Source organism: Xiphophorus couchianus, chromosome 1 (assembly GCF_001444195.1).
Source record: "Xiphophorus couchianus chromosome 1, X_couchianus-1.0, whole genome shotgun sequence".
NCBI classification, from domain to species: domain Eukaryota; kingdom Metazoa; phylum Chordata; class Actinopteri; order Cyprinodontiformes; family Poeciliidae; genus Xiphophorus; species Xiphophorus couchianus.
Window position 1 is genome coordinate 7,399,394 of NC_040228.1, and position 13,735 is coordinate 7,413,128.

The 13,735-nt window shown below is 39.3% G+C and overlaps 2 protein-coding genes and 1 long non-coding RNA gene across 5 annotated transcripts in view; 1 reads left to right on the forward strand and 2 right to left on the reverse strand.

The window, feature by feature from the left end:
• spen (spen family transcriptional repressor) overlaps positions 1-1,796 on the reverse strand; it is a 28,633-nt gene extending 26,837 nt beyond the window's left edge. Inside the window, exon 1 of the mRNA XM_028024530.1 lies at positions 1,495-1,796. Within this exon, the coding sequence (XP_027880331.1) occupies positions 1,495-1,577 (83 nt within the window). The 5' untranslated portion in view covers positions 1,578-1,796. The remainder of the gene's footprint in view (positions 1-1,494) is intronic.
• A 228-nt stretch (positions 1,797-2,024) lies between these two features.
• Positions 2,025-9,029, forward strand: LOC114149024 (uncharacterized). The gene is made up of 3 exons (XR_003596417.1): positions 2,025-2,105; positions 3,536-6,787; positions 8,686-9,029. It is a non-coding gene; the product is annotated as an uncharacterized LOC114149024 (long non-coding RNA).
• tmem82 (transmembrane protein 82) lies at positions 7,005-13,626 on the reverse strand. Of its 3 annotated transcripts, XM_028024559.1 has the most exons (6): positions 13,238-13,615; positions 11,573-11,642; positions 11,272-11,470; positions 9,164-9,578; positions 8,715-8,902; positions 7,005-7,879 (listed from the first exon to the last, which is right to left on the reverse strand). In XM_028024559.1, the coding sequence occupies exons 1-6, from the start codon at positions 13,329-13,331 to the stop codon at positions 7,799-7,801; spliced, it is 1,047 nt and encodes a 348-aa protein (XP_027880360.1). In that variant the 5' UTR covers positions 13,332-13,615; the 3' UTR covers positions 7,005-7,798. The 3 variants fall into 3 exon arrangements, with proteins under 3 accessions (XP_027880360.1, XP_027880351.1, XP_027880368.1); XM_028024550.1 differs by lacking the exon at positions 7,005-7,879 and having other exon boundaries at positions 8,498-8,902; positions 13,238-13,626; XM_028024567.1 differs by lacking the exon at positions 7,005-7,879 and having other exon boundaries at positions 8,498-8,902; positions 11,272-11,486; positions 13,238-13,305.
• Between the last annotated feature and the right edge of the window lie 109 nt (positions 13,627-13,735).

The following is a 13,735-nucleotide window of genomic DNA, read 5'->3' on the forward strand; positions in this document are numbered from 1 at the left end:
AACAAAAGCCTTCGACCGCCGCAGATTATTGCATTGATTTGATAGGAATGCATTTCATGTTTTGGTACATTGTTTCTCTCTCTCTCTCTCTCTCTCAGTTTGTTTGTTTGTTTGTTTGTTTGTTTAGGTTAGCCCATATGTCGACGTTTTTATGGCTTTCATCCGATATGGCGGCGTCTGTGAAGTGAAAACGAAACGCGACGTTAAGTGTTTCTCTTTCTTTTTTTTTTGTTGAGCTGTCTGGTTTCTAACATATGCACGGAGGAGCGGGGCTGCTATTTCCTTGACAGCGCCGAAAAGAGAAGCGAATGCGCACAGACAGACCGCGATATCCCACAGACACACTCAGCCCCAAATTATTATTATTATTATTATTATTATTATTATTATTATTATTGTTATTTTTCAGTCCAGAAAGAGACAGCAAAGAGCTAAAACGCTGATAAATGCTTGATAGGTGTTTCTCATCCGCTTTGAAGCCGAACATTGCAGCGAGAAGAAGAAGAAGAATAAACGGGCTAATTTAAGAAATTATGGATCTGATGTGGTTTGAGTCGCAACACCCTGCCGGCTGTGCAAGTCAGCAGCAGCGGGGAAGAAACGCGGGTTTCATGGGGGGGGGGGGCGAAGGAGAAGTAGAGAGGGAGGGGAGGGGAGGGGGGGGGCGACCTTTTTTTTTTTTTCTGCGCACGAAAGTAAACACAAGTAGCCTGCCACAGACTGTGTGCTCCAGCGCTGCACATCAGCGGCACGGCATCACCGCTCAGCCACAGCCGGGGTGGGTGCAACAAAGCTGCGGCGTGAACGGCGCGTCACTTCTGGGGAGAGGAGGGGAAGGGGGGGGGGGCGATGGAGAGAGCAGGGAGAGGTTGTAGACGGATACTGTGGACTCCGAAAGATTTATAGTGCTAATCAAGCACACTTTGTGCAAAAAAATACATAAATAAACAAATTAAATAAAAAAAAATATATCTGGTTGGGAAACAATGTCTGAGATGGACGAAGTCAAGCCAAAACCTCCGAACCACCAAGATCCAGGCTGTAAAATGCATTGCTCTCTCCAGCCCCCCTCCGGGAAGGCTGGGGTTTGTTTACATTGCCTTACTGTGTCTTCCTCTGCGGTGATCGGGAGCAAAGGTGGGCTGCACCGAAGCCCAGCCTGTAACCCGATGGAAACGTGCACCCAGCCCGACGTGAAGGGGAGGCAAGTTATAGCAGGCAATAAGTGGAGTGGCTGTGTCCATATGTCTGCGAGCCGAGTGGATGAGTCTCCGCTGAAAACGCAGGGAGCTGACAGCACAGCTGCCAAATGGGACTGAGCTACAGGGGGAAACCTCCTGCTTCTTCCCGACTTCGCTTACAAATATGTCACAGCACAGACTATGAGATGCTGGCAGTGCATAATAATAATAATAATAATAATAATAATAATAATAATAATAATAATAATAATGAAAAGAAATGTACATATATCCTAATAATATTCGTACTCACCGTTTGAAGTGCTCAATAATTTTCTCCTCTCGTACATTTTCGGGTAAATTTCCCACCCATAAATGTCTGGTTTCCCGGACCATACTGTGTGCTCCTGCTCCCCGATCATACAGATGAGTTTGCTGTGTCAGTTTCTCCCCGTGCAAAATACAAAAGACCTGCAGAATAAAAGCCGGGCGAGAAAAGGACCGTAGCCTGCTTGACTGGCCGTTGTGACCCAATGTAAACCATTAGGCTGGATCCCCCTGCACGCTGTTTGATACTCTCCTCGCTGTTAAGCGGCGCGAGCTTGCTCTCTCCACGCGCGAACGCGCCCCGGTTCTGTTCCCGTGACTAGGCGCGTCCCTGACACCACGCGACCTCTGGGTGTCGAAAGAAAGCATGTAGCTTCCTAAAAAGATGCAGCAACTTCGCTTGTAAAGGAGAGGCACACCGCGCAGGCGTGGCTTTGTGTGTGAACTTCTTTTCCTTTTTTCTTTTTTTTCTTTTTCTTCTTCCCGATGAGATAGTTCTATGCCCGTGCGCATGCGCGAGAAAACCCCTAGTTGAGCGATGGTGCTTTGACATCTGAGAAGCTCGCAGGAGGATCCCATCACTGCCTGTTAAATACAGTAAGGCGAGGCAGTTTGAATACAAAGCAAACGAGACTATGTTTGAAATTTGTAGGATGATGATTTTATTTTATTTTTATTTTTTTTTAAATCGAGTTCGGTTTATGCTTATCGGTGCACAAAACATACCTCCAGAGTGTTTGATTGCGCAATATCCGCACATATTGCACAGTCTAACTCCATGTTTAGCGCAGACATGTGTCTGTCATTTGCCATTAAAAGCGAAGACAAAGCATCTCTTGTTTAAGCTGTGATTGATCCAATTTTAATGGGTGGACCTGCAGCTGATGACCACAAACCAAAGCTCTACATGTTAGTATAATCTGAATAATCACGTTTGAAATAAAGCACAAGCAATTCGCAAATGTCCATCTACAAAACACAGAGAAACCGTTGCGACACACATTTTCTTTCCTGGCAACTTTGAAGCAGTATTTGGGGAATCTGGTTTCCCTACATTGCTGAGGGTAAATTTGCTGTACAACAGGGGAACAATCCCATATTTCACATGAATTGGCAAGATGAGCTAAATATGGTTTAGGCAACACAGAAGACTGGACACTTGACCACCCTTTCATGAAAATATTTGTAAAGCCAGTGACAGATGTTGGATGAGATGGCTGTCTCCAATCTGATTCATCCCTGAGGTTCTCTGTCAAGTTGAGTTCAGGGCTCGGAGCAGACCAGTCTAGTTCCTCAACACCAAATTCAAAACATTGACTTGTACGCTGAAGCATGAAGACTCCCTGTAACTGAGGGGCCCCCACAATCCCTTCTGTACTCAACTTTCCTGACTCTGTTGTGTCAAGTGTTGCTTTCCTGCCAGCTCCCAAACCCCGACTTATCCAATGGATTGTCAGACAGAAAGTCATGCTTTGTCTCTCCATAAAACATGTCTCCACTTCAGTCGAAGCATTTTTTTAAAATAACTGCATCTAGTTGCATTGCACTTGTAAGGCATGAATCTCGCTGCTCAGCCATGGAAACTCACAAATTCTACTATTCTTGCGCTGCTCTTCAGGTATAATGAGGTTTTGAGGCTTGAAGGCCTTTGAACTTGTTCCTCAGTGGCCATGTGACTTAGCATGTCAGGGCTGAGTTGTCATTGTTCCCAATGGCTTCCAGTTGTGTGTGGCATTTTTAGCTCCGAGGAAATTTTACAACCGGACTTGTTGCACTTATGGCATCCTATCATATTACAAAGCTGGAACTTCACTGAGCTTCTGAGAGCTTCTAGTCAGAGGTTTGTCTTAGGAAACAAAAGACTTTGATCATTAGTTACCACAGCATGTTAACAGTTTCTAATTTTCTGACGCAAATTGACTAATGTCTGCAACAAGTTATGAATCCAATTTCGTCTCAGCAGATAAGCTTCTAAAAAGTAACTTGAGTTGATTAAAATACTTGTAAACTATGGTGTGGTTTTCAAGGTGGTGATCAGGACCTCTCCTTGGGTCTGAAGACTCCAAGCTGGGAGTCTTGAGATAATATCCAAAAATCAAGGTAAATACAATCTTTTTTTTGTTTGTTTGTTTTTGAAAATAGTAAAAAAGTGTTTCACACGGTAAATTGGTTTGTCTTTTCGTCAATTTCTACCCTGATTTTGAACCCATCTGTTTCATCAGTTCCTGCTTTCATTTGGCACTGATTAACAAATCAGTTTGTACCAGTGTAGCAGTTGTTTATTCATTTTCAAGTATTTTTTTTTAAATTATGAAGTTAGTCATCAGAATTCTAAAACATTCACAAGTATTTTGATGCATTACTGTTTCGATTTACTTTAGTTCTGATCCAGAGTTAAACTAGTTGACTTTGGCAAATACTATAGATTATGACTTCTTATTAAATAAAACTATTTTTTTTTAACCCACCGTTAGTCAAGGATAATTACTAAGGTCATAAACACACATTTCCTTAGAGAAGACTATGAATCTAAAATACAAAAATTACTTCCTCATACCAAAGTCACTTGGCAACCAGGAATTGCTGTGCTGGTATGAGATTGATTTAAATGTTATGCCTTGAAAAGCCATGTATGACCTACAAAGGGGAAAAATAACAAGCATCCATTGGGATTATAACCATTTTTTTTTTTATCTCACTGGCAGATTGTCACCCCAAGCAATGGTGGAGGTTGAAAGTCTCTGTCATTGTTATTTTGTGGGTTTCAAACAAAAAGGTTTTGGACTCTGGATTATAACTAACCTAAAAGTTGACGTGGGCAAAAACCTTTGGCATCACATGGCAAAAATGCCATAAGATATAATTTGCTTTGATTAGATGCTGTAGTCCTATTTTAAGAGCTAAATCAATTGAAAATATTTCATTACTCCCACAAGGAAATGAACCAACCCCAACAGAACCAGTGCCACACAGTAAAATGAAAAACAGATGTAATGTAACACGTTCGGAAATGAAATAAATTTGTAGGTGAGATTTGATCATTTCTGACTCACCATCTCACCTAATTAGTCAAAACAGTCAATTATAAGGAAAAAGAAACTGCTACTATTGCTAGGTACATGTTTTTGTTTGTTTTTTACACTTATTTCACGGAAGTAGGCTTGCGCAAAATGGTGCTGAGGTGAACTAACCCAGAGATATACGAAATGACAGTATTCACCGTAGGAAAAACTCTTGACATTGAAATATGAATCCCCCTTTTACCCGGCTCGTCTTGTTCACATATAGTATGTGTGACCTAATTAATAATATGTGTTGCGGAATAAGTAAGAAAGTAACAGGCTGGTGTTTGCTATAGCATTTCTGACGCCTTAACAGTTGAGCTATTACTGCTGTAACGTCAATGCATTGTGCAGATACGGAGTAGTCATAGTACTGAATAATGCTTAAGCTCATCTGACCTTCAAGTGGAGGCAGTCACAGTTCACAGTTCACAGACATTTAGGAGAAGTGATGCAAACAGAACATGTCGTTCTAGTCCACCACATTGTTGCCGCCCGTCTGACTCCTCCTCAACAGAAGGAGGCTTTTTAAAAATGCTACCTGGGAGGCATTTTGCTGCCTGTGTTTAGTCAGCACAAACAAAGAAAGGCAGGCAACCATCTCATAACAGGCTAATCTTTTTATTCAACATTAGTACCAAAAACCTTAAAATGCCTGTGAGACTGCCTCTACTGAACATTCAGAGGGTACAACACAATTGATAAAGATAATGGTGAGGCTTTTCAAAGATCCAACACTTAGGTCTATAACAGTATATGTAAAATCAAATGGTCACGATTATTAAGTTCTGAATATGTAATATCTAAATGTCCGATATTGGAGTTTTGGGTGGGTGGGAGGGACGGACAGGTGGATGGTTTTAGGCAATGGGGCTGGTTAAAAATACGGAAATACAAAAATATTTCATCATCTCCTTTTTTTTCTCAGAACCTTTCCAGAAATGGACTATTTTCCAGGCTGCTAGGCATGCCGCAAAACTGACTTGTGGGAATGACCACAAATTGGGAGAGTTGTTTCATTTCCCTGAGACCAGTGTTCAAACCAGAATTTGTGCATAACAGAAGATAAAATGGTTTGTAACAGATCAGTCCTAAGAAGTGATGCATGCATTAAACAAAGGAGTTGATTTTCACAAAGAAATAAATTACGCAAATTTTTTATCAGCGTGGCAGAAGTTCTAATTAAAAGACACATTGGAACAGTTTGCAGGATGGGATGTTGACCAAATGTTTTGTATGTACATAAGACTTGATATGTGGAAAATGCCTCTCTTTAAAAAAGTATTACTGTAAAAAATGCATGTGTACGACACAATAAATTTGACCAAATTGATTATAATCAGGCTGTTTTGTTGTGTTTATTTATTTGCCCCAGTAATACAACACAAAAATGCCCTGCAAGACAAATAAAGCTTGGAGGGGGCTATTAAATAAGGAATTCTGACCAGGTCTGAGCTGTTTTTAGCTAATAAGTAACAGAATAATCTCTGTGTCCAACGGTCTACAGTAATGGAGGTCAGAAGCTATAATATAATGTAATGTATTTTCCTTTATATACAAATAATAAAGTGTTTATTCTATTTTCTCAATAGATTTTAATAATTTTAATCAAAAATGCCCCCATCTGTCTAAATTATCACCTTACTTTCACGTAAGTGCATCGTGCCTAGAGCTCAGTCCAGGCTTGTATGAAACATTTTTATGCAGAGGTGTTTTGAAAAAGCTCTGTCTCCATGGCACCACATCTTTCTGCTTTTGTTACTATATTAAGCCTATGAAAGCGTTGTGCGCATGCGCCCCGCGTGCCTATCAGAGGCCTCCAGAACAGTCTGGAACTCTCGGGAGGAGAATCTCTCAGTCACTCCAGCACCCTCACTGCAGTCGGCTGCGTTCGGATACCGTCTTTCTCAAACCTCCTGAATCCGTCCTGATGTGGAACTTTATATCATTATAAATCCATTAAACCCATGGGAGTACAATTTACTATTTTGGTGGATCGACCAGACACCAAAACGCAAATGTCGTCATCTGTGGTTCTCAGACTTGGATTACTATGGATACTGGACCGTCAGGCTCATATTGTTCCCCTTGTAAATTTTTTTGAGAAGGAACTGGAGTGATATATCAGAAACCCTCTCTTGGAATATGTCTCTATCTGTCCTCAGCTCTAAATAAAGAAGTCTTCATACCGACGACAAAATGTGGATTTCATTCGATGTGGGTGTCAGAACATAAATCACGAAAAGACGACAAGCTTTAAAACGTGTTGCAAAGACGAGAACGAAACCTTAATGTGTGTTGGGTGTTAAAACAATGTTTGGTGAAACTAGCCAAAGAAAATGTGGATTCATTACTGTGAAAATACGTACAAAGTCCACACAAAAAAAAAATCAACAAAGCCTCCAGGGGCCTAGGTCTTTGTTCTACGCCATTTTGTGAGACTAACAGTAGTAATAGTTTCGTCAGCCATTTTGCCCTTACGTTTCAATAGAATAATGTGAAGTAACCGTCAAAATAACGCAGTTAGCAAGCGACGCTGACAACTGTTGTTAAATACATCAAAAAATGACAGTAATAGAGATAGCAAGTTAGATAAGCTGGTGTCTAAAACGATCAATTAAAAGGCAATCGACGTCTGTGCCCAGCTGAGGTTTCCGTTTACCTCTTTTTATTCAGTTAACTTACTGGCTAAACGAGCAGGTTATCCTGACAGCGAAGGTGACATAAAAAATGAGTCCACGATGGGTTTTATAGGCTCTCAGTCTCATAGGAAGTGTTATTGGAGTGTGCAGTTTTAAAAGTTTTCTTTTCCTTTGTTTTACTGGATACCTTTGAATACAAATGTTTCCACTAATGAAAAATAACAGGGAAAGAACGGACAATAATGGCTTTTACATAGAAATCTGGTTTATATTTTTTATACAAGCCAAAATACAATTCAGACTAATATTTAAGCAAAAAAAAAAGGTCACCCATATTCCCAGAACTGAGTTTTTTTTTCCAATTAACCATATTTTCAGGTATTATTATGTCAAATTTCTGACTTCATTCATAAAAATTGTAAGTGTAGTAGGTAGTAGTGATCTATTGTCACTTCTGCGGAGCAACTGCATTAAATAACATGGGAGGAATTTTATGACAAATTGCAGTACAATAACAGTAGAGGTCTAAGTAAACATTGCAAAAATCTGATGTTTACAAATTATGACCTCTTCAGAATAGTCCATGCTATCTCGGATGCTGCTTCGCGTGTGTTTGTGATGTTTGTCGACGATCTCTTCTTGCATAGTTTATAAAATCCTCTTCGTCCTGTGTGACAGAAAAAAAAATAATGCATGAATAACTTCCAGAGACAGAGTATTTGCCATTGAGCCATAACATTATAACTATTGACAGGTAACAGCACACACAGCGCAATGCTTTATTCAGAAAAATGTGTCACTATCACCACAAATATTATGTTACTTTGAAATCCTGTGAAAAGTTGATTGCATTAAAATAAAAATAAATATATTACAGCGGCAATCTCCTAGAATACTAATGAGGTATTGGCCAGTATAAGATTCTGATAAATGGGAGTACAAGTACCACCGTTTCATGACAAAAGGGTTTTTATTTAAAACACAAAGATGCTAATTACCACGCCTTTACTGGTCAAAGCATTTGCAGCTGATCATAATATTATGGCTGGTCAGTGTTTGAATGGCCTTGCTCTTGTAGCTCTAAATTTAATATTCTAGATATTTTAATATCAATATTTGAAACACAATTTATATTTGAACTTAACTAGTTACTGAAATTCATTTGTTCTACTTTTTATAGTCAGAAGAGATTACACATATTTTTCTAAATCAGCGCATTAAATAGTTATTTTTTCATGTGTTCTGTTAATATCATGCAGTGTTTTAAAAGCCTAGTTATTACAGCAAGATGATATCTGTGAAAAGAGAAGTAGGCTTGTTTTTTGGGGGGGGGTTTTACACAAGTTAGAGACTTCTCTGACCTAAATCTGTCGTAGGGGCTCCTAAACTGTTCCCCTCCTGGGATAAAAGTTTAAGAAGTTCTTAAACTCCCTGGGATGCAGTTTGATAAGCACATTTGGTATTCTGCCCCAGTTTAGTGGTCTCCAGAGAAACCGACTGACCTGCGAGGATGCTGCATCCAGCAGATCCATGTTTGGGATGAGACAGCTGGCCTCACCAAGGAAGCATATTAGGATGTGGAACACATCGGCCCAGCATCCCACAGTCAGCATCAGGACCATCAAACCCCCGAGACGCACGACAACTGCATTGAGGACAGCCTGGCTGCTCGGCAGACGGTGCTGTTCTTCTGTAGGGTTGAGAGATTTAAAATGGGAAATGAACAGGAATGGTTGGGTGCACTCAGCTGCCAAAACATCAAATTGTTTTTATTACTAATGAATAAATGATGGCTTTTTCTCTTATTACAACTTAAACTCTAATAAGTTGAAGTCCGGGAGTGTATTTCTACACAAAAGACATGTTTGCGTCATCTTAAACACGGAACGAAGCAGTGGCTTCATTGGATACCCTCTAATGGAGAGCTTGAAGCGTTTGACAGGATCCTCACCCTGCATGTACACCACCAACAATGTGTAGCAGATAGTCAGCGGTGTCCAGAACCTCAAGGCCTCGGTTGCAGAGAGAAACTGTTGGTTGATGATAGATACGGCTGCCAGCACGGCCACAAAAAAGGCAATGATCATAGTCCTGCAAAGCATGGGCTGCAGATAGCAGCCTGATGTGAGCAGGCTGATGCAAATGCCGCAGTAGCGCTGGGAGCTGTGCAGCTTATACAGAGCAATGACATGATGCAGTAGGGCTGCTGCCTTTTTTGCCAGATACCAACTGAGAGCTGCTGCCAGGAGAAGGCACAGCCAGCGCTGGGATGCCCCCTCGTGGAGAAAGTGCAAACTGCAGCTGATGGCACAGCCCAAGGAAAACTGGCTTTGCACTAGCAGCTGCTGCAGAAACTTCCTGGTTTCCTAGGAAGGGAAGAGAAGATGTGACGGATCAACTATACCACACAATAGGGAGTGGTAAATAGGTGTCAAATTATGAAACACCGAAATAAACTAAGTTAAAGACATCACTGGTATATTTGTATTTGTTGGGCTATGAGAACTAAAAGCTTTATCACAAAATTTTGTGGTACAATTCTGATAACGAATGATAAAAGTCACAATAATAGCTATTCATTACCTATTTTCTAAGTCATTGTATGACTATGTCTGCATGGCAGAGTAATCAGAGCCCCACAAACACAGATCATACCCACTTGTAATGCTCTTCCTTAGGACATGAGACATCTAAAGAAGTGTTACACATGTGTATTGATGCTCTCATTGACAATACAGACAGTTTTGGGGGGGTGTTTAAACATCATTAACTGGAATTTATAGTGACAAGAATAAAGCAAACTTCTTATCATGATAGAAATTTATCATCATAAATGATAAACGCTACGATAAATGCCCAAGTCTATATTGGTGTAACTATTAAGTTAAAAGATATCAAGTTAAACAATTAGGCGACTTAGACATGGCTACAGTTTTACTTGTACTTAACAAAATGTTTAATTCCGTCTTATAAATAAACATATGATATTAAAGATATACAAAAATTTGGTCACCGTCTTTGAGCTCTAGTTTGCACTACATATTTTCTGAAATGCAATCTGTTCTTGACGTAAGAGTATATTTTATTGAGATTTTAAGTGAAAGACCAACACAAAATAGCGTGTTCTGACTTTTACAAAAGTCCAAACCACTGTTAAAAGAAAACCTTATGAAGTTCTAATTACACTTTCCTATAATTTTAGGAGACAAAGTATACCTACTTAGGTAAAATTAAAATTCTTGTTGAACTGAAATTCAGTCCTCTAGTAAAATGCTACGTGTTCCATGAGGTTTTGTTCAACATGGATGAGGGAGGTGGACAGATAGAGCTCTTTCAATTGATGAGAAGAGAATTGATGTTCACAGATGAACATCTGACTTGGTCAGAGCTAACCAAGTCAGACTGGAGACTTGGTTAGAGGTATTTTGAAGAGCAAACCAACATGAGTAAATGTTCACTCTCTAGATGTGCCACGCTGGTTGGGAGATACTCTAAAAGCCTCAGTCACATTGTGGTTCTGCAAAAGAGTGGCCCATTTTGTGGCTGAATATAAAATAAAATGTACAACGCACAATTCAGATTTTTATTTGTAAAAAGAACATATAACTAATTTACAGTTTAGCAGTTATGAACAACTTTGTGTTGGTCTATCTCATAAAACTTTGACAAAATACATTCAATTTGTCCACGACAAAAAAGAAAGTTAAAAAGAAGTAATGTTTGTTGTTTAAGTTTCTTTAAAATGTGACAATAACTAATGAGGCATGAAACAACAGCGCATAACTGCAGAAGTCAGTCTCTGCCTACTCCAACACGTCTGATTTAAGGGAATTAAAACCTGGTTGTCATCAAAACCTGGTTTGGTTAGCAGGGAAGCGTGTATAACACGTAGCAAAGATCAGAGCTGGAAAAACTGACACGATGGTTTGGACCGTGCAAGAGGCACACCAAGGATCCCAAAACACCTTGTCAAACAAAGCTGACAAGCTTTGTGGACCAAACACAATCCAGGTTTGACAGGCGTCACTTGATCCTGCCACTATACTGCTGATACCTTACCGATCCAGCTGTAAGCAGGCCAGAGACAGCTCGCAGGCAGAATTCCAGTACCACCAGTGACGCCACGCGGGACCCCACAATGGCCAGTATCCCAGTCACAAAGAGAAACTGGAGCATTCCAAAAAGTCCATGTTTAGCTCTCATTGGCTTACTGCTTGACCTCCCACTTGATGTGCCTTCATTATTTTTTTCTTTCCAGCTGCAAATGACAGGAACTATCATGTAAAGGACAGAGATAATCCGTAGAAATGTCAATATAGGACTGAAAAACTCTTGCATACATGTCAGACAATTTCCTTACCTGTCCTCTATCAATAGATGTACTCTGAAGAGGGAGCACAGCACAGAAATCCCACATGCCCCCACTAGTCCTGCAAGTCACCAACAATGTCTTTATACAACAAATGTTGGTAAGTAGATTTAGAGATATTTTCATAATGTGTGAGCAAAAACAAAAGTAGAACATCTTAGAATGTGCACATCCTGCTACATCAATTATGGAACTAAAAGTATTTTACATGAAGAACATCCTTCTGACAGTTAGATATGATGGTGGTTGTGTGATGATTTAGGAATTTCTTACTTCAAAACCTGGATGGCTTGTGTCCTGACAATATATGGAAAGCCACCATTCTGTAATGTAGCAGGTCAATAGACCAAAGTACATGATCCATTTAATTCAATTTATTTATATTGCACCAATTCGGAACAAATGTTACAAGCGAGTGTGTCTCTGAATGGCTTAAAAAAAAGGTTTTAGAGTGGTCTAGTTAAAGTCTGTACTTGCATCTTGTTAAGATGCTGTCACATTACCTCAAAGAGGCAATTATCCCTCAAATCAAAACAACTGTCTAAAGAGAAATAGACTCAATTTCCTCCACAAAGACTAATTTTCAGTTTTCAGTTCTTGATGACAATTAATTGATCCATAACCCGTTGTTAGGTTTTAGGGAGCAACTACTTATTCCACATAGGTCCTTGTTGTTTGGATATATTTTTCTTCCTATTAATTAATTAAACCTCCATTGTGAAAGTTGACTGTATTCACTCAGGTTTATCCATCTTTAAGTATCTGAACATTTCCGGTGTGATAAAAAACTAAATCAGAAGGAACCTGTAAAGGACAAATACAGCACTGTGCCTGTAGCATGTTGCTTAGTGACACTATCTATCAATCTGTCTTAGTCCTGCTCTGTTGCCAACAGAAAAAAAACATTTGTAGATCACTGGGCTCTTAAAAGTACGGAAAAATCTTTTAATAAATCCTAATAAGATGTCAATAAATTTAACAGAATTCTCTAGTGGAAGCTTGTTGTATAAAAAATTTACTTCTGCTAATATCACAAATGACATTTTTGAACATCAGTGTTAAAGTAGAAAAGACGTTAAAGATATCTCAAATTAAATATATCTAAAATTAAAGATATCTAAAATTACTATACAAAAACTTAAGATTGTCTCAATAATGTGCGCTTTTGAAAAGAAAACTAGGCTGTTATTCCAATAAGTGTCAAAAAGTTCAACTGTCCAATTTAATATTAATGGGCCCGTCTGATATTTGTTGGACATATCAAGAATTCAATTCTTCCCAGATAAATCAACATTCTGGATATATTGAAAGCTAAATGTTTATTTATTGATTCTTTTTTTTGGTTGTTGTTTTTACTTGACAATCAGCGGATCATTTTATGACAAACTGCCTTGCCATATCATAACAGCGTGGACATATTTTTGTCTGTCACTGACAGCAACGGTCAGTCTATAATACCGTTCCCAAAGTACACATATTTATGACATTTAACACTTAATTCAAAGAATTTTGCACCCTTGTTTCTTGAGTCCCTGTTAATGGCAAAACTATAGGCAATCTGCTGCGCCGACCTTCATTTACACAGACTAGTGACACCCTGTCAAATATTCTTTTATTCCAAAAAATAAAAACAAAACCAGTGAATGAGGAGCTTACCTTGAAGTAAACCAATCAGAGGGTTTGTGTCCAGTATCAGCCATCCTGGTAGGAGGTAAGAAGTCGGCAAAAAGGAGGTGAGAAACGACAACATTTTTTAAAAGTCTTACAGAAATACATGGAGGATACACTTAATAAATCATTGCACACTCTTGAGTCATGTATTCTGGGCCTCAGATCGGATTTTTTTTTTTAAAAAAGTGTTGGAGTTGCTGGTTTTTATTTCCTGTTGCCTCGGCGTTGAGCTTTGCTCAACCCAAACCCTGTTCTGTGTCTCGTACCAAAGGTCACCCGAGGGCTGCTGGAGCTGTTTGAGTCAGAACAAGATAATAGAGGTTATTGCACCAGTCCACCAGAAAGATATTTACTTCTCATTAATTTTTCAGACAAAGTTTTACAAAATATTGTATCTTAACCGAAAAGAGAGATGTAACTTCTATCATGAATATAGACTAGCAAAAACCCCTACAAATTACAAAGAAATGCTGCTACTTCCAG